The sequence below is a fragment of the Botryllus schlosseri genome, chromosome 3, assembly GCF_051294905.1.
Source record: "Botryllus schlosseri isolate E-star chromosome 3, Bs_hap1, whole genome shotgun sequence".
Lineage (NCBI taxonomy): Eukaryota > Metazoa > Chordata > Ascidiacea > Stolidobranchia > Styelidae > Botryllus > Botryllus schlosseri.
In genome coordinates this window covers 37,753,366-37,772,667 of record NC_137238.1, presented here as the reverse complement: position 1 = coordinate 37,772,667, position 19,302 = coordinate 37,753,366, and the positions used below count along the sequence as shown (strand labels likewise).

At 40.1% G+C, this 19,302-nt stretch overlaps 3 protein-coding genes and 2 long non-coding RNA genes across 5 annotated transcripts in view; 3 read left to right on the top strand and 2 right to left on the bottom strand.

Moving 5' to 3' along the window:
* Positions 1-10,251, bottom strand: part of LOC145435243 (E3 ubiquitin-protein ligase PPP1R11-like) — a 128,753-nt gene extending 118,502 nt beyond the window's left edge. Inside the window, exon 1 of the mRNA XM_080312586.1 lies at positions 10,170-10,251. The gene's annotated coding sequence lies outside the window, so the exon portion shown is untranslated. The remainder of the gene's footprint in view (positions 1-10,169) is intronic.
* On the bottom strand, positions 69-4,895 carry LOC145435215 (uncharacterized). Its single transcript, XM_080312548.1, has 6 exons — positions 4,656-4,895; positions 4,250-4,379; positions 3,387-3,518; positions 2,982-3,100; positions 1,050-1,190; positions 69-317 (listed from the first exon to the last, which is right to left on the bottom strand). The coding sequence occupies exons 1-6, from the start codon at positions 4,824-4,826 to the stop codon at positions 198-200; spliced, it is 813 nt and encodes a 270-aa protein (XP_080168674.1). The 5' UTR covers positions 4,827-4,895; the 3' UTR covers positions 69-197.
* LOC145435260 (uncharacterized) lies at positions 6,444-7,273 on the top strand. The gene is made up of 2 exons (XR_013913769.1): positions 6,444-6,669; positions 6,724-7,273. It is a non-coding gene; the product is annotated as an uncharacterized LOC145435260 (long non-coding RNA).
* LOC145435207 (tetratricopeptide repeat protein 19, mitochondrial-like) lies at positions 7,353-9,345 on the top strand. The gene has a single exon (XM_080312534.1). It carries the CDS (start codon positions 8,183-8,185, stop codon positions 9,233-9,235), a length of 1,053 nt encoding a protein of 350 aa, XP_080168660.1. The 5' UTR covers positions 7,353-8,182; the 3' UTR covers positions 9,236-9,345.
* Positions 10,252-10,274: 23 nt separating the features above from the next.
* Positions 10,275-12,790, top strand: LOC145435253 (uncharacterized). Its single transcript, XR_013913759.1, has 3 exons — positions 10,275-11,027; positions 11,099-11,200; positions 12,699-12,790. It is a non-coding gene; the product is annotated as an uncharacterized LOC145435253 (long non-coding RNA).
* The last annotated feature ends 6,512 nt before the right edge of the window (positions 12,791-19,302 follow it).

Genomic DNA, 19,302 nt, shown 5'->3' with positions numbered 1-19,302 from the left:
ATAATTGATGACTCTTGTGTCTTCGCTGCTACGCGTTGGAATCTAACTCAATTTCGCGTGCAGCGCACTTTTAGGCAAGATAACAATTTTTTCGAATAGCCAGTCAAATTGGAACAATAACATTCGGCAAAATTTTACTTTACAAAACAAACAGTTCATTGATTGCCAAATGCCCGGATCAAAGGTCAGCATCAAGATCAGTCGTCTTTTATCGTTGGTGTGTCGCTCATCTCTGCTTCATCATCATCTACATCATGATTGTCTTCAGATCTGTTTTCTCGTTCGCTTTCAGAACTGGTAACGAGGTCGATGTTGTCCTGTCAATATGAGCCATCGTTTTAGCTCTGGTACACAGATATACGGATAATAATTCTAGTCGTACACATTAGACCTATTAGAAAGAATGCCGGTGATCTTATTTGATCTAATCAAATTCCGGGGTAATCGTTACAGCTATCATTCTTATTCTGATCAGATTTGAAAAAAAAAAAATAGTAGGCCTACCTATAGTTCTAATTTTGTTCTTATTTGGAAAAAACTGTGTAGCTACAATTCTAATTCTAGTGGAACAGTGTGGAACAGTATCCCGCCGGCCATCCGACAGTCGACGAGCATGTCCACATTCAAGTCGAAATACAAGCAATTACTACTAAATAAATACAGTCCATCCTCAAGATTACCGGACCACGACTGACCTATCGATCTCGCTTCCCATGACATGCCGCCCTATTTCTTGTCGCATTCTTTTTCTATACTATCTTCTTTACTTTCATTCAGTGTGCATGCCTCCTCTTTACATCGCCTAGGCCAAGGTGGGTGTCAGATTCCATTGACAAATCCAAGTCGCTTCGACATCTTCCTGTCTATTCATTGTATCGCATTTTTTGTGGTGTATTGAACTGATAAAATTGCTAATAAACCAATGATGATGATGATGATGATGATGACTTTTAGAAGTAGGCTACAGAATTTCAGTATTGCAGCAAGCAATATGTTCATGTTCAGTCATTTCTAATTATAATCTAATCTGGAGATATCTATGTAGCTACTTGTCGAAAGATGCTTTGCCCCTCCTCCCTTTTCGGGGGCTTCCAGGCAGTGACTTTCCATAGTTGGCAGCCCACAATCTCAGCGCTGGAGTCTTTGACTCTGATCGATTCAGCAGCGATGTTCAGCGTCTCTACGTGGATCTGAATATACGTGGGACTTGGTTCCTTTCAGGTCACTATACACCAGTGGTTCTTAACCTTGCCTCCAGCGCCCCCCAGGGGGTGCTGGCGATTTTGAAGGGGGCGGAAACGCCCAGGGGGCGATATGGGGGGAGCTGGGCTCAGGGGGGCAATATGGGGGGGGGGCGCTGGAGAAAAATGGCTTCGCAGTAGATGATGTGGATCCGTAATGAGTATTCATAGCGAATTAACACCGAAAACTTCGTTATATATAGCCTACAAAAGACAGATAGGTTTAATTGTCCATAGGCACCTAAAGGACTGGCACCGAATGTTCCTGTCTTGGCAATCTGAACCTCAGAAGACGAATTCCATCTGGCAGGGAAAAATTATACGCCAGTGAAGAAATACCAATTTGAAATCGTGTGCGTCTTTTAGTATAGTACGATTGGGCGACATAGATATATAGAAGTAGATATCCATGTTGGCCGATATCCCTGTTGCGCGATTCTATATTTTTTGATACAGCAGACAGGAGGTCACGAAATAACATCATGCAAAGAAGTCATACCAACGGATCAGGGATATATAGAACTCTATATATCCCTGCAACGGGTCCACCCGCCCGAATATGTTTAATTATTAGTTACGGGCCCTACAGTTTCCAATACACCTCACAATGTTCCCTCTAGGTTTTGACGAGTCTGCGCACACTCACCAACCAATAAATTGATAGCAATATATGCAATTCCCGATCTTATTGACCTATTTTAACATGAATTATCGACAATTTTCGCGCTTCGCACTGGCTCGCTAAACAATACAGCAGATTCCGTGGCAAAAGCGAACAACGGGATAGGGGCGGTCGGTTTATCACCCTATGGGAGCCCAAGACCCAGGTTTTTTCGGGGGGCCTGACGAAGTGTCGTTTCGTTCCTCATGCCAACGGGTATACGCCCGAAGATGCATATTTATTATTGAGGGGTCCTACCTTTTCAATCACACATCACTCAGCTCTACCGGTAAATCTGTTTACGTGAGCAGAGGGAGGATAAAAATTGATATCAATATATATGCAATTCCAGATCATATTGACCAATTCAATCAATAATTAGTGAAATTTTTCGCGGTTCGCGCGTCTTCGCGCATCTTCATCAATTATGTTCCTAAAATTTTCGAAGGCACCCCTCCATCAGCTCTACCAGTAAGTTTGATCACCTGTGGGCCCAGTAAAGATAACGATATGTGCAACTACTATTATTATCGACGAAATTCATTCATAAATATGAATATATTTTCGCGCTCCACGCGAGTTGACGACTATTTTCGGGGACTTTCCTTGATATTTGCGATTTCGGTGCGTTTAGTATGCATGCTAAAGGGGCGTTTTATTAATTCTACAATCAACAACTTTCAAGAGCAAAATATTTCACAAGAAAACAGAAACTTTCCGCGATGCCAAGTCCCCCAGTAGCCCATTTAACATCTATATTTGGTGTCCAGCTGACCCATCACGACTGCCCCCTGGAATACGGCCTATATACAATGTAATCGAAATACGGTCGCGAATAGCAAATGGGTTGAACACCCCTGACCTAGACTCAGGTGAATGTCTAATTTCAAAGCTGCTCCAAGTCGTTTAAAACCTTCCTATCTCTCCATCCATGATAGCAATATATTTCTTCGTGGAAATGAGTGTATAAGATCAGTACTCGAGTCGAATCACAACAATACTCGATACGGATTCGAGCATACACCCAAAGATTGCGCGCGGCCACACTGTTACTATAGTTGCATCAATGAATTTGATACCTTAACGTGTTTCTCTCCTGGCATGACCAGCAGGACTATCTCGTCTTCCTGCGTTTGTCTTTCAAGCGAACGTAATTCACGAATCTCGCCCACGACGAACATGTAGCAATAATCGCAACCTGCGATGAAACCAGAGATATATATCTCACTTACGGATAGGAATTACGGGACTGCGCGGTTCAGCCACAAGATATCTAGCAGGGCAACCATAGCAGTCTGGTAGCTAGCAATTTCTAGTTCATACCGAAAATATTCGGGTTCATTTCAATCTGAATATATTGTTCAGTTGTATGTTGAAGCTCTGCACCTTTCAGAAGCTATTCAAAAAGATGCATAGCTATAACTATAATTTTAATATATTCTGCAAAAGCCGAAGGTTTTCTAATTGTTCAACTTAGCCCAAACCTCCTTCTCTGCTGTGCAAGGTCCCGAGTCTGATCAAGTCGTCTTTGATAGCACCCATGTTGGGCCGGGCGTGCATTTGAACCACAACCCTCGTTTTGTTGGTCTTCTGTTCGCTGAACGGGGTGTAGGCCCCTGTAATACAGAATATTGCGTTGGTCACAGAACATTTAAGACAGAGTAAGACTGTTCAAAAATAATTTTTTGTCAAATTTTATTTGCTACCTGATAAAATCGTTAGGTTTACTAAAAACACGCTGCACACCAATTTTGGCTCAGTTCCAACCTATAGAAGCATTGTTACAAGAGAATAAAGTTTTGAATTTTTAAATAAAAAAGGTATAACACATTTTTTCAAAGTTCACTGACAATCCAATGTAATTGTTAGGTTGTCCACAAAAACGATGCACAATTAATTTGGCTAAATTTCCACCAGTAGAAGCGAAGCTATTGCAGTACAACATTTTGGACTCGGAAAAAATGGTAATAACGGTGGCAAATTCCTTATTTATTATAAATCTACCCATCGTAAATACTATTATTGCAAATACAGAATCCTGAACATTAATAACTTCTCTTCTACTGGTTGGAATTGATCCAAATTTTAAATGTATCGTTGTTACAGACAATGTAACAACTCCATGGGCTTGCCAGTGAGATTTGAAAGAATTTACATCCATTTTATCCAATAAATACAAAACTTCATTATCTCTTTTTATTCTCTTGCAACAATCCTTCTACAGGTTGAAATTGAGCCAAAATTGGTGAGCAGTGTGTTTTTTTCGGCAACCTAACAATTTTAACAAGTAGCCAGTAAAATTTCAGAAAAAAAAATCATTATTGAACAATCGTATTGTATAGCAGACCTGTGATGACGATGTCCAGCATGGTATTAGTGAAATTTTTTACCATGATGGGATGGTCGTTTTTGTTGAGAAGTACTTGAGTGTCGCCGTCTATGCCTAACCGAGTGCAGAGCTCTTCGAAAAAATAGGCCTGCGTATGAGGTAAGGTGAAAATAGTCAGCTGTGATCACTTTCTACTCAATTACAGAGATGGTCCCTAACGTAGTACTTCTACTTTTCAAAGTAGCTCTAGTAGATTTTGTCGTCTCGCAATACTTCTTAAGTAGTTGTGAGTTTAGACTACTACTAATTCTACTGGGACAGATTTAAGGCAATAAACTATTTACTTTTACACCGAGCTCACCAAGTAGCCTACTTAGGTTTTAGCCTATTGGCACTGATTACTATGGTTTTGATTTTTGCTTACCTGAATGTATTTCTTTTCTTTCGAAATCTCCCTCCTTCCGCTGGGAGTGAAATTCTTGATTCTGGCGTTTACATTCATGGCCGTGCTGATCATCGCCCGTTCTATAGCGCTGTCGACGCCCAGGATGTTTTTAATGACGCTGCTCCACGCTTGCTTGGCTCTTTTTGACATTGTAACTTTATATACACGTCTAGAGGATTAGTAAGGCGGGATATGGTACCCTGTCGAAGAAAATCGAACTTTCAGTTCATTGCACAGATGCTGATCAATTCATGATCGCCGATTAAACGTCTATTAAATATAGGATTAGCAAAGCTGTATCGTGGTCTACGACATTCGTAGGTCCCGGCTGTACAGTAAATAACACTGCGAAATATTGCGGTATTTACTAGTATTTAGTAAACGACCGCAATCCGACAGCCGTCGAGCATGACCACAAGGGTTGTTCAAAAACGACTTTTTTTTTACAAAGTTCACTTGCTTAATGATAAAATTGTCAAGTTTCTTAACTACATACGTCTATATACACACCAAATCAAGATGAAAACCCATGAAAAAGCATCAGTTTCCCTTCAGGCATGCCCAGAACACATTTGGTCATATCGAAGTGTCGAAATTAGCCACCGTCAATACTATTTTTTCAAAAAATGGTCGAAATTTCAAATTCGGATTGCACGGCTTCTACTTATCGCAATTCGCCCAAATTTGGTGTGCGTCGTTTTTGCGGGCAACCGGTCAATTTTATCATCAAGCAAGTGAAATAAATACTAGTCACAGGGCCGAGATTACTGAAACACAAGATATCGACATCATCTTCCAACACAGGCAACCTCAATTTCACTCGAGTCAAATCGGGTCATTTGAAATTCCACACCAACTCCATGCCAATGAGCAAAGGGTCAAGTCTGAGTCATAGTGTTTCCTGTTCAGTATCGAGTTCATTCACGTTCAAGTCCCTTCTGTGAAACTATTGGCTGATATCGAAGGCCTAGGATTTATAGTGCACTCATATTTCTCACTCTGAACATGTTTATTCAAACAGATGATAGAATAATTCTGTGCCTATTTTCAGCTATCGGACCTGATACAGGAGATTTGAGCAAGTCATATAAAATGTATAGAGTTATATCACTTGTTCGAGTCATGCGCGATGACACAAATTGACTGGAGTCGAGTCAACGACAAATTGCGACACAAGTCATTACAACCCTGCTACTTGCACTACTTTCTCAAGTGTTTATGATTTTAGACTAAGTTTACTTTTGCCAGGATAGATTTTGTTCTTCCATTTTACGATTAATTAGTTTTAGCACAAGTTTACTTCACTTTTACGAGTTGGGATGGAATAAAATCGCGAAATAGCCAGAAATAAATCCAGAAATATCCAGTAACCAGATCCCAATCAAATGTATAACTCATACGAACAAATGTACTTTTTGAAACAATACTTATCGAGTACTTTTGAGACCTTCGTTTCCACTTGAAGTAGTTTTGACAAGTCTTCGAAATTAGTACTACGGGTAGGCTACTTGAGTAAGAATCTATTGTGCTACTTCTACTTCCGCTTGAGTAGCGATGGTGACTACTTAAACAAGTGCTTCATCTGAAACATCTACGAACAGGAACCTGCGTCTAAAATGCTTGGTCATTGTCGGCTTTGTAATCAGCTAAATTCTGATTTGAAATAGGCCTATATGCAATCGGCGCAGATTGTTTTGACAAACTCAGTAAAGCAACGCCATATCTGCTGCATTGTCTCCTCACAACAACATCATACTCTTCGATTTTTAGTCGTACGCTCCGAAAATCTGACTCGCTTGTATTCCAGTCCGACAAATATTTGCTTTTTGCGTCTTGGACGAGACCCCTTCGCGATACGCACCGTAGAATGCGCACAGGCCACGCCCGTATGTCAACATTGTCATTATTTGTAGGATAAGGCCGCTAAACTATGTTCGCTGGTTATCAAAGACGGCTTTATATGCTTCGTTGATGCTCAACAACAATTATGGAGGTTTGTCAGTGTTTTATTGAATACTCTGCGTGCTAATCCGTTCTTTCGTTTCAGAAGATTCGTGTGTTTCACGATTGCAGCTTCATAACACGTACACGTATTCATGTGACTGTCTGCAATTCCGAAGTTGAACTACTACGTGGAGTAGGCTACGTGTGTTTCTTAATAGCTGGACACGATATTCAATGCATACCCAATCAATCAATCAATCAATCAATCAGGTTTATTAATATTTTCATCGTTTCAAAACATCACAAGACTGCGATACAATGAAAAGATAGGAAGGTGTCGAAACAACTTGGAGTAGCCATTAAAATCAGACACCCACCCACCTTAACCTGGCGAAGTAAATAAGAGGCATGCACACTGAATGAAAAGTAATGCAGAGAATATAAGATGCAAGCGATGACAAAATGGGGTGGCATGTGGCGGAGGGCGAGGTCGATGACCTTGCTAACTTTTTGTGCTAGGGTTAGCCATTCTGTGTGATCTGATCGCGTACCTTTGGTCAAATTAATTGGTTTACGTGTAGAGTCTTGTCTCGCATTGTATATTGTGCTTGTGTGCCTTGAACTTATAAAAATGAAATAAACCTACAGCACTAGTGTGCCACGTGTTCATTTAAAGTGCTTCACGCGAGCGCCAGTACTACATGAGTTTTTGTTTTGTTTATGTTTACTGCGATTGATATTGACAGCAAAGTTGGACAACTAGAACAGGTTCAGCTTTTTGAAATTAGATAAGAAGTCAAGTTACAGCTGCACATTTTTTCAAATTGGACTAGCATTAGAGCTATAGCTTCATAGTTTTTCCAAATTTCATTTTAGAACTAATCAGAATTACTGAATTCTCGAAAACTTGGAAATTGACTCAAGTCAAGTCTTCAGTTCAGCACCGGGATGAAATCGGAGTTCACACTCTCAAGCATGGAGATAAGAAATTTCTCGCTAGACTCATTGCGCGCTGTACAGCTCTCCTGTATCATTTTCAGGAAAATAGAAATTAGATTAAAAATTAAAATTAAAATTAGGGCATCAAAACATTTCAAAATTATAGATACCGCATGCATATACCGGTAATTAGAGCAAAGACAATTTTTTTCGATTTACATTATAATTAGATCAGTTACCGAATTTGCGAAAACTTGGAAATTATGAATCAACTTAAGTTATCAAATCAGACTAAGCATATAAGCATAAGCATGAGGATGATGGCAAATGCCTGTGCAGTGTGCGTCAAGCTTGGCTCGTGTCATACTATACAGTTCTTTTGTTATAGCATTTTTGGGAGAATCAGAAATTATATTAGCATTAAAAGCATAGAAACAGTTCACAAATTAGATTAGAATTGGAGTAAAGAAACATTTGACAAATTTGATTGGAATTAGATTACCGAGACTTTGCACTAATTAGAAAACTAGAATTATACAGTTCACCAAGTCTGCTGGACAGAACAAGCTGTTTTCACAAATTCTACAAATTTTGCTACAAATTATTGTCTTACAGATATTACTATGAGAATGTTTCTCAGGACGATTAATCCAGTCTCTCGAACCATGTTGAAGACACTATCCAGGCGTGTGTCGGTGCAGACTACGCTTTGCAAGCAATACTCTCGCTCAGATCAGCCAGATGAATTGCTCCGCTACAATCCAAAAGATCACAAGCGGCAGAATAACATTCATTTTTATACCATGACTGGTTTTTTGACGCTGTCTGTGGCGCTGCAAAGCAGAGATGAAACTTCAGACAGTGATTCTTTGAAGGCACTTCTCAAAAAAGCAGAACTCATGATTCAGAAACGGTATAGCAAGAAAAACATTGAAAAAGTCTATATGGAAGCACTTCATGTTGCAATTGAACTTGAAGATAAATCGACAGTGGCCCACGTTCAAGAAAAGCTTGCAAATATCGCCATAGAGATGGGAGATTATGATAGTGCTTTGAAACTACTTCCTAACGTCATCAGAAATTTGTTGGATATTGGTTTTGAAGAAAATAGTTTGAAAGTTCTTGAGGTATCTTTGAAACTAGCTACAATATACGCTTCAACGCAAAAGCATGAACTAGCGATCAACGGATATGAATGGGTTATTAAACAAATGAAGGAATATCTGAATGTAGAAGAAAACTACAAAGATGGCCGTGCTTTTCTTGGAATGGCGCTTGACTCTTATGGAAGATACCTGTTCAAGCTTAATAAGACAAAGCAAGCTCTTGATGTTACAAAAGAAGCTATCGCGATATCAATGAACCTATTTGGCGAAAGTGATGTTCGAACCTTAGTTCTTCTGAATGATATTGGAGCAATTTTAACTGATTGCGGTGAATTTGATAAGGCCATAGAAACTATCAAAAATGCGATCGAGCGGTCTAAAGAATGTGACGAAATTAAACATTCGGATATCGCGATTTTTTGGGTTAATTTGGGAAGTATTTATGTTCGACAGAATGACGCGGAAGAAGCCAAAAATGCGTTTCGGAATGCTAAAAAAGAAGCCGTTCTGTCTAAGGACAGATCATTGATTGTGCAAATAGATCATTACATCTCCGAACAGGGCAGTTGAGAGTATCTGTATTTCTCAATAATGTTGCAATAACTGTTGCAAGCGTATGGTTTTGTCAATCTCCAAATGAGACCTCCATTATTATAAGAGAAGTCTCAACTGATTGATAATGTTGGCGTGTCAGGGGAAGGCAAGCAATTATTGGTCAGCGTTGGATTTTAGGAGTTCAAAACTCCAGGAAGGACTGGAAATGATGATAGGACGGTATGGTATTATTGAGTGGAACTCAGCATAATATGGGACGAATTCGGAATGAGAAGAATCGCTGGCGAGTGGCGTACCAAAGTCTAGGGTTAAACCAGAGTTGTAATGACTTGAGTCGTAATTTTTTAGCGGACTCGACTTGACTCAAGTCATTTTCCTGGAAATGGAAAGTGACTCGACTCAAGTCAATTTGTGTATTGACTCGATTTGTACTCGAGACATTCCATATGACTTGATTGAACTCTCGTGCATCGTGATCGATACTTGAGAAATATGGCCAGGAACTGTTTTTAACCTGTTTGAATAAACATGTTGAGAGTGAGAAATATGAGTATATTATTATGAATGCGAGGCCTTCGATATCACCCAGGAGTTTCACAGAAGTGAGTTGAACCCAATTATGAATTAAGGGCCAAAGTCTCAACACTATGACTAGGACCGATTCTTGAAAAAATAGGCGCAGAAGCTGTTTGAATAAACATTTTTAGAGAGAGAAAAATAAGTATATTATGAATGCGAAGTGAGTTGGACCTGACTCGAACTCGATAATATACGGTGAACTATATGACTCGGTCTCGAGTCTCAGTCCTATTACTTGGACTCGACCCGTTGCTCCCTGACTTGGACTGGGTAGTGAATTTCAAATGACTCGACATGAGTCAAAATTATAAGAGTAAAATTGACTTGCAATTGGGAACCTTGTGACTTGGTAACAACCCTGGATTGCAACAGGGGTTAAACCCGCTCAGAGGCCAAACGCCAGACGCCAAACGCCGCGCGGCGGCCGAATGTCTATACGGCGTTTGGCGTCTGGTTTTCTGAGACGCCGAGTAGCTATACGGCGTTTGGCGTCTGTTATGCTCAGACGCCGATTAGCTATACGGCGTTTGGTGTCTGTTCAGACGCCGAGTAGGTATACGGCGTTCAGCATCTGGTATGTTGAGAATAGGGTTTGATTTGAAGGTTGAGGCTTGAACAGGAGTTTTCTGCAGCGAAATCCAAGCAAAGCATGTCATATCATTGGCCAGTGGGCAAGTGATTTGATGGTTGTTTCGTGTGTACCTGTACACAGTGTACAGTGTACACTGACTGTACCGTACACGCTACGCTACTAAGTGACGACATCGCGTGTGCTTCGGTGCTGGGTCGACACTGAAGATCTGGCTGCTTGAGAACATATACCCGTTTCGTATTAGACAGATCGTCAGTCACGTTACTACAGATACTGAATGATTTGTTGCTGGGAACTTAACTACCGCAAGAAGATTACAGTATGTGACGTGTAGTAACAAGATATTTTATTGTTTTCTAGTAGGCCTATAGTTAGTTAGTGATTGATTCTAGACTAGACTGAAACAGCTGCAAAATCCTTTGTATCTCCACTTCACGTATGCTGTGGTAAATCAACAGTTCGCGTCACTGAGATCGTATTCAAGACACACCTAAAATTTCGTTTCCATATTACTCCGCAAAATTCTACACAACACAAGAATACTCCAAATGATCTTCGGTTGTGAGAAGTTCAAGGTTAAAGACCAGGATTGATGTTCAAAAAGATGGATGAAATTGTGAAGTACTTGCTTTTAAGGTTTGTGATGCGTTCACGTACCGGTATTGAGATTTGAGAAAATTGATTTGTAATCTACTTTCACGTAATAGGCCGCCGAACTCTACCCAATGCAAACCTGGATTTTGATCATTCTCGACGAGCTTGCGAAAGCTACCGCCAGCAGTTTGGTCAAATCTTGCTTGATGCGACGGGTATGTTAGTCAATGTTGGATAAAAACCATTTTAAATACGTAGTATGTTTTGCATGCAGATGAATAAGAATTAGGAGATTATTTCATTGAATGCAGTGGTCCAAACCCAATAAAAAAACATGAAATGGGCAGGGGAGATGTGGTACCGATGAGACAGTGGGACCGAAAATACTTGAAAAATTATCTGGGATAATCCTATGATTACAGTACGCGAATTTGTCTACAGATGCATGCTGGCAAAATCTTTCACACTAACAAACCAGCCATTATTTTTAATGTGAAGTGTAGGGCTTGCTTGTATCACTGTATATAATGCCACATCTTTTTTAATTCAACACCATCCTCGAGTTGACTATTTTCAATTCAATTACAATATTTATAGGGGGGGGCCTATAGTACCATAACCAAATCAAGCAAAATGTTTGAATCAACTAATCACTCAACAGCAGAAAAACGCCTACACATATAGAGGCTGCAAATCATAGTTTGCTGTGGTGCTTTATCGCTATAACGAGGTAATTGAAAGTCAAAATGTCGATTTACGGGTAATATGTATGTGCCAATAATTTTGCTGTTTTGGACGTAAATTGAAACGTGATTTTACTCCAACATTTGAGTTGATATAATCAAATAATCTATTTTATTCTCGAAGGTGGTCCCAGGTCCCATGGTTGTGTCACTCGTGTGCCTTTGGACCTACCGAGTGGGTACCTATGATGCGTTCGAGCAACAAATTTTGAACCTTCATGAATATTTTTTGAAAAAGCGGATATTCATGTAAATGTCCAAGATACGTAGAGCTTGGATCAAAGTGTTTAGCCAGCAAAAGATATATTCTCGGATGAAGATTTGAGGGCCAGAGATCATTTTGCAATTTTTGATCCATCGCAGGGTTGTAACCAAGTCACAAGGCTGCGAGTCACAAGTCAATCTCACTTTTATAGTTTTGACTCGAGTCAAGTCGAGTCATTTTCAATTTACCATCGAGTCAAGTTCAAGTCATCGAGCAGAGGTTCGAGTCCGAGTCATGGTGTTATGACTCGAGTCCGAGTCCAAGTCATTGTGTTGACTGCTCACTTTCCAGTTAAGGTTATGTTACACCCATTTTTATAACTCTATTTGGTGATATCGAATGGTTAGCATTTATATTATACGAATTTTCCTCACATTTAGCCGTTTCTGGTCGCATTTTCAAGTACCAGTACTAATAGACAAAATCCCAATAAGGTGGTTACTTTACTATTCTTCGAAATTACAATGAAATGTCGGTCTTTGCCTGTGAGTCTCGAGTCATATGACTTGGTTCGAGTCATAAGCAATGACTCGAGTCCAAGTCGAGTCAATACACAGATTGACTCGAGTCGAGTCATTTCCGTATTTTGAGATAATGACTTGAGTCAAGTCGAGTCATTACAACCCTGATCCATCGGTACCACATCTTTCCTATGCAATTACGAGATTACATTTGTCAGGTATATTGATTCTAACTTGTTTCCAGGATGCGTGTGACGGCTGTGGTCGATGGACGCACGAGCACTGTTGCCCGGGACAGCAGATACCTGATCCTGATTTTTATTGCATGCTATGTTTATATATTTATTTGGGACATTTTACTGTGGTTTCGTTGCGTATTTACTAATTACTTTTACTGTGGTTTCGTTGCTTGTTTCATAATGATTTTTACTGTGGTTTCATTGCTTATATCTCGGTCACTTTTACTGTGGTTCCACTGCTGATTTCTCAATGATGTTTGCTGTGGTTCCATTGCTAATTTCTCTGTGACTTCTACTGTGGTTCCACTGCTTATTTCTTTGTGACTTTTTCTGTGGTTTCGTTGCTTGTTTCTAAATGACTTTTACTGTGGTTTTGTTGCTTGTTTCTTGATAATTTTTACTGTGGTATTCGTTGCATATTTCTTATTGTGGTTTCATTACATACTGTATCTACAGACTTGGTTCTGAAATTCATTGCGAGTGTACAAATAAAGGGTTGGGTTCAAGTCACTATACCTTCGAGTCACGAGTCATTGCACAATGCACATTTTGACTCAGTCAAGTCATTTTAGCAAAGTGACTTGAGTCGAGTCACACGGAAAAGGTGACTTGAGCCAAGTCATGACACAGTCATCCCAACACTGATATGGGGTGGTGACAGGGTTGTAACCAAGTCAATTTGACTCGAGTCATTTTCAATTCACCATCGAGTCAATTCTGAGAGCACTGGGTTGAGTCCAAGTCATGGTGTTTAATGTTCCCCATCCAGTTCAGCTTTAGGTCACTTCTGTGGAACTCTCGGGGGTGATATCGAAGGCCTCTGATAATTCATATGTTCATTTTTTCCCACTCTGAACATGTTTATTGTAACAGATAAAAGGCAGGTTTAGGGCCTATTTTTCATTTATCAGTCCTGATATCAGTGTTGGGATCAAGTCACTACCTTCGAGTCACGAGTCATTTCGAGTCATTGCACATTTTGACTCGAGTCAAGTCAAGTCAATCGGTTTTCGAAGGTGACTCGAGTCAAGTCAAGTCACTCGATTTTTGGAGGTGACTCGAGTCAAGTCGAGTCAAGTCAAGTCAAGTCACGAGTCAAGTCAAAATTCAAGTCAAGTTGCCTTTTCGTAGTGTGAGGCATGATTACGTCATTACATTTTACTATCTGCCTTAAATACAGATTGAGCGGTCATTGATTCAGAACCGATGAACGAATATAGAGTTGAATATACAAATACACCAAAGAAGGCGCTGTATCGATCACATATATGTAGCCTCAGTTTATAGATACCAGCCAAAATAGAGAATAGAGAAAAGAGTTGATAAGATGCAATACATTACCCTTTACCCATTTACATATTGAAATGATACAATTCGAGCCTGCGCCAATGGTTGAGGAGTATACAAACTATATTCGAATTCAAAATCAATAAAACAAGTGGTTTGGTTAAGGTGAGAACAGAGAACAGAAATATATAATTTTATATTATATTACTTCACTACTTCACTTCGTTTGTGGTCTATTTATTTGTGGGAGAACAATGGAGGCTCAGTAAAACGCACGATCATTGAATGATTGGTCGCTCTCACGGGCTACATCAGTGTTTCGCGAACAATCCGAACATATGCAAGATACAGTGATTTTTATCCACACCGACTAATTGATGACTTGAAATTGACTCGTAAATTTTGCTCCGAGTCACGAGTCAATCCACATTTTTGATAGACCGAGTCAAGTCAAGTCAAGTCATTTTAGCAAAGTGACTCGAGTCAAGTCAAGTCATACGAAAAAGGTGACTCGAGTCTGACTCGAGTCAAGTCATGACTCGAGTCAAGTCATGACTCGAGTCATCCCAACACTGCCTGATATAGGGGAGATGTGGTACCGATGGATCAAAAATCGGAAAATGATCGCTGGCCCTGAAATGTTCAGCCGAAAACAGCAGATCTTTTGCTGGCTCAGCACTTTGATACAAGCTCTACCTATCGCGCACATATACATGAATATTCGTCTGGTCAAAAAATATTTATGGGCGTTCAAAATTTGTTGCTCGAACGTGTCATCGGTCCCCACCCGGTGGGTCCAATGACACACAACCCGGGACCTATGACACATATACCGTAAAAACTCAAAGGTGACTGCTTTTCTTGCTCATTATTATAATCTAAGCTACAGCAAGCCAAAGAAGAATGTTTGGTCGAATAAATATTAACTCAAATGTTGTCATAAAATCACGTTTCGATTTAGGCTCGGGCTTATAAATTTGAGGGTACATACATATTGTCCGAAAATCGACAGTGTGACTTCCAAATACCTCGTTTTAGCGATAAAACATCATATACAATTATTACATAAAGATTTTCCGTACGTAGACATGTTTCATTTGTTTCATGATTAGTATGCTTGATTATTTTGCTTGATTTGGCTATTGTATCATCGGTCCCCACCCTACGAATTTTATACATGAATCGAAAAAAGTCCACTCAAGGAAAGTACTGAAAAAAATAATAGGTGCCATTATATAGCCTGATACAAGCCCTACACTTCACAATAAAAATGATTGCTGGTTTGTTCGTGTTGAAGGTTACAAAGAAAAATGTATATGTCGATCTAAATTTAGTTTACACCCCCTAAAACAAAAATCATATGTGAGAGACCCCATTGCTCGCGCACGTCGAATTTTTTTGTATGTGAGGAAAGATTTTGCCAGCATGCAATTGTAGACAAGTTTACGGAGTGTAATCATGGAATTATCATAGAGAATTTTCAAAGTATTTTCGGTCCCAGTGATCCATCGGTACCACATCTCCCCCTACTATTCTTGAATAAGCCATAGAATGAGTAAATCCATTTTTAAGAAAATAACTCAGGTCAGCAAAAATATTGTGAGTCGAGTTAGTGGTATAACGACAGGAGGTGATCAAGTAGGTCTCTTTTTAATCTGAACATACAATCATTTGAGATTCTGTCAACGCTTATTATGAAAAAAATGTAACAATATGCAATCTTCGGTATCATATAGTTGCGAGAACTCAATAGTCGCGCCATTAAAGGATTTAGCCTCTGCTCAGTTTACCGAGACACCAAACGCCGTATAGCTACTCGGCGTCTCAACATACCAGACGCCGAACGCCGTGTAGCTACTCGGCGTCTGAACACAGCAGACGCCAAACGCCGTATAGCTACTCGGCGTCTCAACATGACAGACGCCAAACGCCGTATAGATACTCGGCGTCTCACCATATCAAACGCCAAACGCCGTATAGCTACTTGGCGTCTCGGAAAACCAGACGCCAAACGCCGTATAGACATTCGGCCGCCGCTCGGCGTTTGGCGTCTGGCGTTTGGCCTCTGAGCGGGTTTAACCCCTACTCCTGGATTGACCTCACACCACCATCTTTAGAAATTGCTGTTATAAATTTGAAATTTGTTAGCAGCCTAGTTAAATCTTGATCACCTGCATTCCTAATAATGTGGTTGCGTGTTTCTCCTGATTCACATTTAAGGCTGCTACCCATATCATGGTTCAGTCTTCCCTTGTCGCGGAAAATATATTCGTATAGCATGCACACTGCACAGATAACATAGCCATTAGCCAGTAGTAACAAAAATGGTGAGTGAAATTATCTCAGCAACGGGGCGAAATAATCCCTGAACCTATATTGTTAAAAATTGCAGTATTTGTAGCGCAGAGATGGTTAATGCAGTCTCCGTCAATACTCAAGTGGAATTATTGCCATCAATTTCTACTCAAGCAGCCTAAAAGTAGCGATTTACTAGTAAGTAATGACGTAACTACGTCTAGTGTTGGCTAAAAAACTGTCAAGTATCAGTTTTATTAGGAATTTCAAAACATCACGAGACTGCGATACAAGGAAAAAATAGGATGGTGTCGAAACGATTTGGGAGTATAGTCTTCGAAATTGGACACTCACCTGGCCTAGGCGATGTAAAGAGAAGCAAAGTACACTGAGAGAAAACTACCAGAATATTATATAAAAGGATCCGAGATAAAACGAGGTGGCATGTGACAGAAGGCGAGATCGATATGTAAGGCCGTGGTCGGTAAAAAGTTGCTTGTATTTCGACTTGAATGTGGACGATGGACATGCTCGAAGAGTCAGATAGCCAGCGAGTGTAGAGTAAGCAGGGCGAGTAGGCAAAATCTATACAAAGTAGCCTACTTCGAAAAGTAGAAGTACTACTTCGTTTCGGAGAACCTCTACTGTCATTTCATTATAGTTATCATGGCATTTGTAAGGTAACCAGCTCATGATCAGCTACTAACATTATGCGACAACAGGACCAAATCTACTTTCTTAAACTTCTTGAGTACTTCTAATTAATTATAAATGTACTTGATTACTTCTACTTGAGTCGCAATACCGCATGACTACCTTTACACCCCAGACATGGAATCTTATCAGCATGCAACATTGGGTGCGCGTAATGAGCTCGTGCTAATCGAAAACTAACCGCTGATGTAGTAAATTTCACCAACCGGTCGTACCATTGTAATAGGGATTATTTTGCTTCAGTGGCATCGGCGCTAGTGATATTACGAATGGCACCAACTGTAATGTGAGTGACAGATGAGATACATTATGAGGTGCTTTGAGTACGGAGATTAGATAGCCTACAACATCTAGGTAAGGTTATTAGGGGAGATGTGGTACCGATGGATCACTGGGACCGAAAATACTTTGAAAATTCTCTATGGTAATTCCATGATTACACTCCGTGAACTTGTCTGCAATTGCATGCTGGCAAAATCTTTCCTCACATACAAAAAAATTCGACGTGCGCGAGCAATGGGGTCTCTCACAGATGATTTTTGTTTTAGGGGGTGTAAACTAAATTTAGATCGGCATATACATTTTTCTTTGTAACCTTCAACACGAACAAACCAGCAATCATTTTTATTGTGAAGTGTAGGGCTTGTATAAGGCTATATATTGGCACCTATTATTTTTTTCAGTACTTTCCTTGAGTGGACTTTTTTCGATTTATGTATAAAATTCGTAGGGTGGGGACCGATGATACAATAGCCAAATCAAGCAAAATAATCAAGCATACTAACCATGAAACAAATGAAACATGTCTACGTACAGAAAATCTTTATGTAATAATTGCATATGATGTTCTATCGCTATAACGAGGTATTTGGAAGTCACACTGTCGATTTTCGGACAATATGTATGTACCCTCAAATTTATAAGTCCGAGCCTAAATCGAAACGTGATTTTATGACAACATTTGAGTTAATATTTATTCTATTTTTTGACAGTTACGACCAAACATTCTGCTTTGGCTTGCTGTAGCTTAGATTATAATGCTGAGCAAGAAAAGTAGTCACATTTGAGTTTTTTAGGGTATATGTGTCATAGGTCCCCGGGTCGTGTGTCATTGGACCCACCGGGTGGGGACCGATGACACGTTCGAGCAACAAATTTTGAACGCCCATAAATATTTTTTGAAAAGACGGATATTCATGTATATGTGCACGATAGGTAGAGCTTGTATCAAAGTACTGAGCCAGCAAAAGATCTGCTGTTTTCGGCTGAACATTTCAGGGCCAGCGATCATTTTCCGATTTTTGATCCATCGGTACCACATCTCCCCTATCTATTCGCTGCGCTACCATGATTTTTCTCCTACTTGCTCGCCCGGAATGCTACGCGCTTAGCGGGATAAAACCGTGGATACCAATTTTACATTCAAGTCTTTGGCCTGACCCGGCCACGAAATGAACCCATGTCCTAATATACTCTCTACCATTACGCTACCACAACACGTTAGGGATCACGGACGGGGTAATTCGGATCACCTTCTCAAATTTTTGATCGAAACGTATCACCGATTATCGAATGTGATTTCAATTTAATGGCTAGAATGCAGAAATACTCGGAAAGCCGAGAAAAACCTTTCCCAATTCGGAGGGATTTTTACGAGGAATCTTGTTGTGTTGACTCTGGGATATATATCCCTGTGTTGACTGAACAAAAATACAGGTCATTTTCCAGTCCTACTCCCGAAAGGCACGCGCGAAGATCCACATTGCAGATTTTGCGTCATTTATGGCGTATTTTAGTTGTGCTCACAGCTGTGAGTCACAGCTATATAGGAGGACGAATTCCAAAAAGGAAGATCGCACATTTTCGATTCGAAGACCCTGTGACAGAGAGCACTTACGAGCAACAAAGAGTCGCGGAATAAAGATAAACATCGAAGAAAGAATTGCGGGCACTAGGTCACACTCAGTGTGGCTTTTGGGGTGGGCGGTCGTCCAGCCCCCCGCTTTTTCAAGGATGATAGCGAAAGAACGTGAGAAATCTGACGATTATCTTATCCTGAAAAAGGGGGGCATTGTTGTAACCCTAATTATAGTACAGCCATTCGATTTGTCTTCACACCATTGATAAATGAACCTAACGTAGTGCTTGAAACCATATGCCCTTATTATATATTTATCGCTTGTTGAGCTTTCAAAATCTTTGTATAGGCCTAATGTCTGGAGCTGCATGGCATTGTTTGGACATTGAATGTCTATACCACTGAGCCCCTTGTATATATACTTTTACGCTCGAATGATTGTCAACAGTATTTTC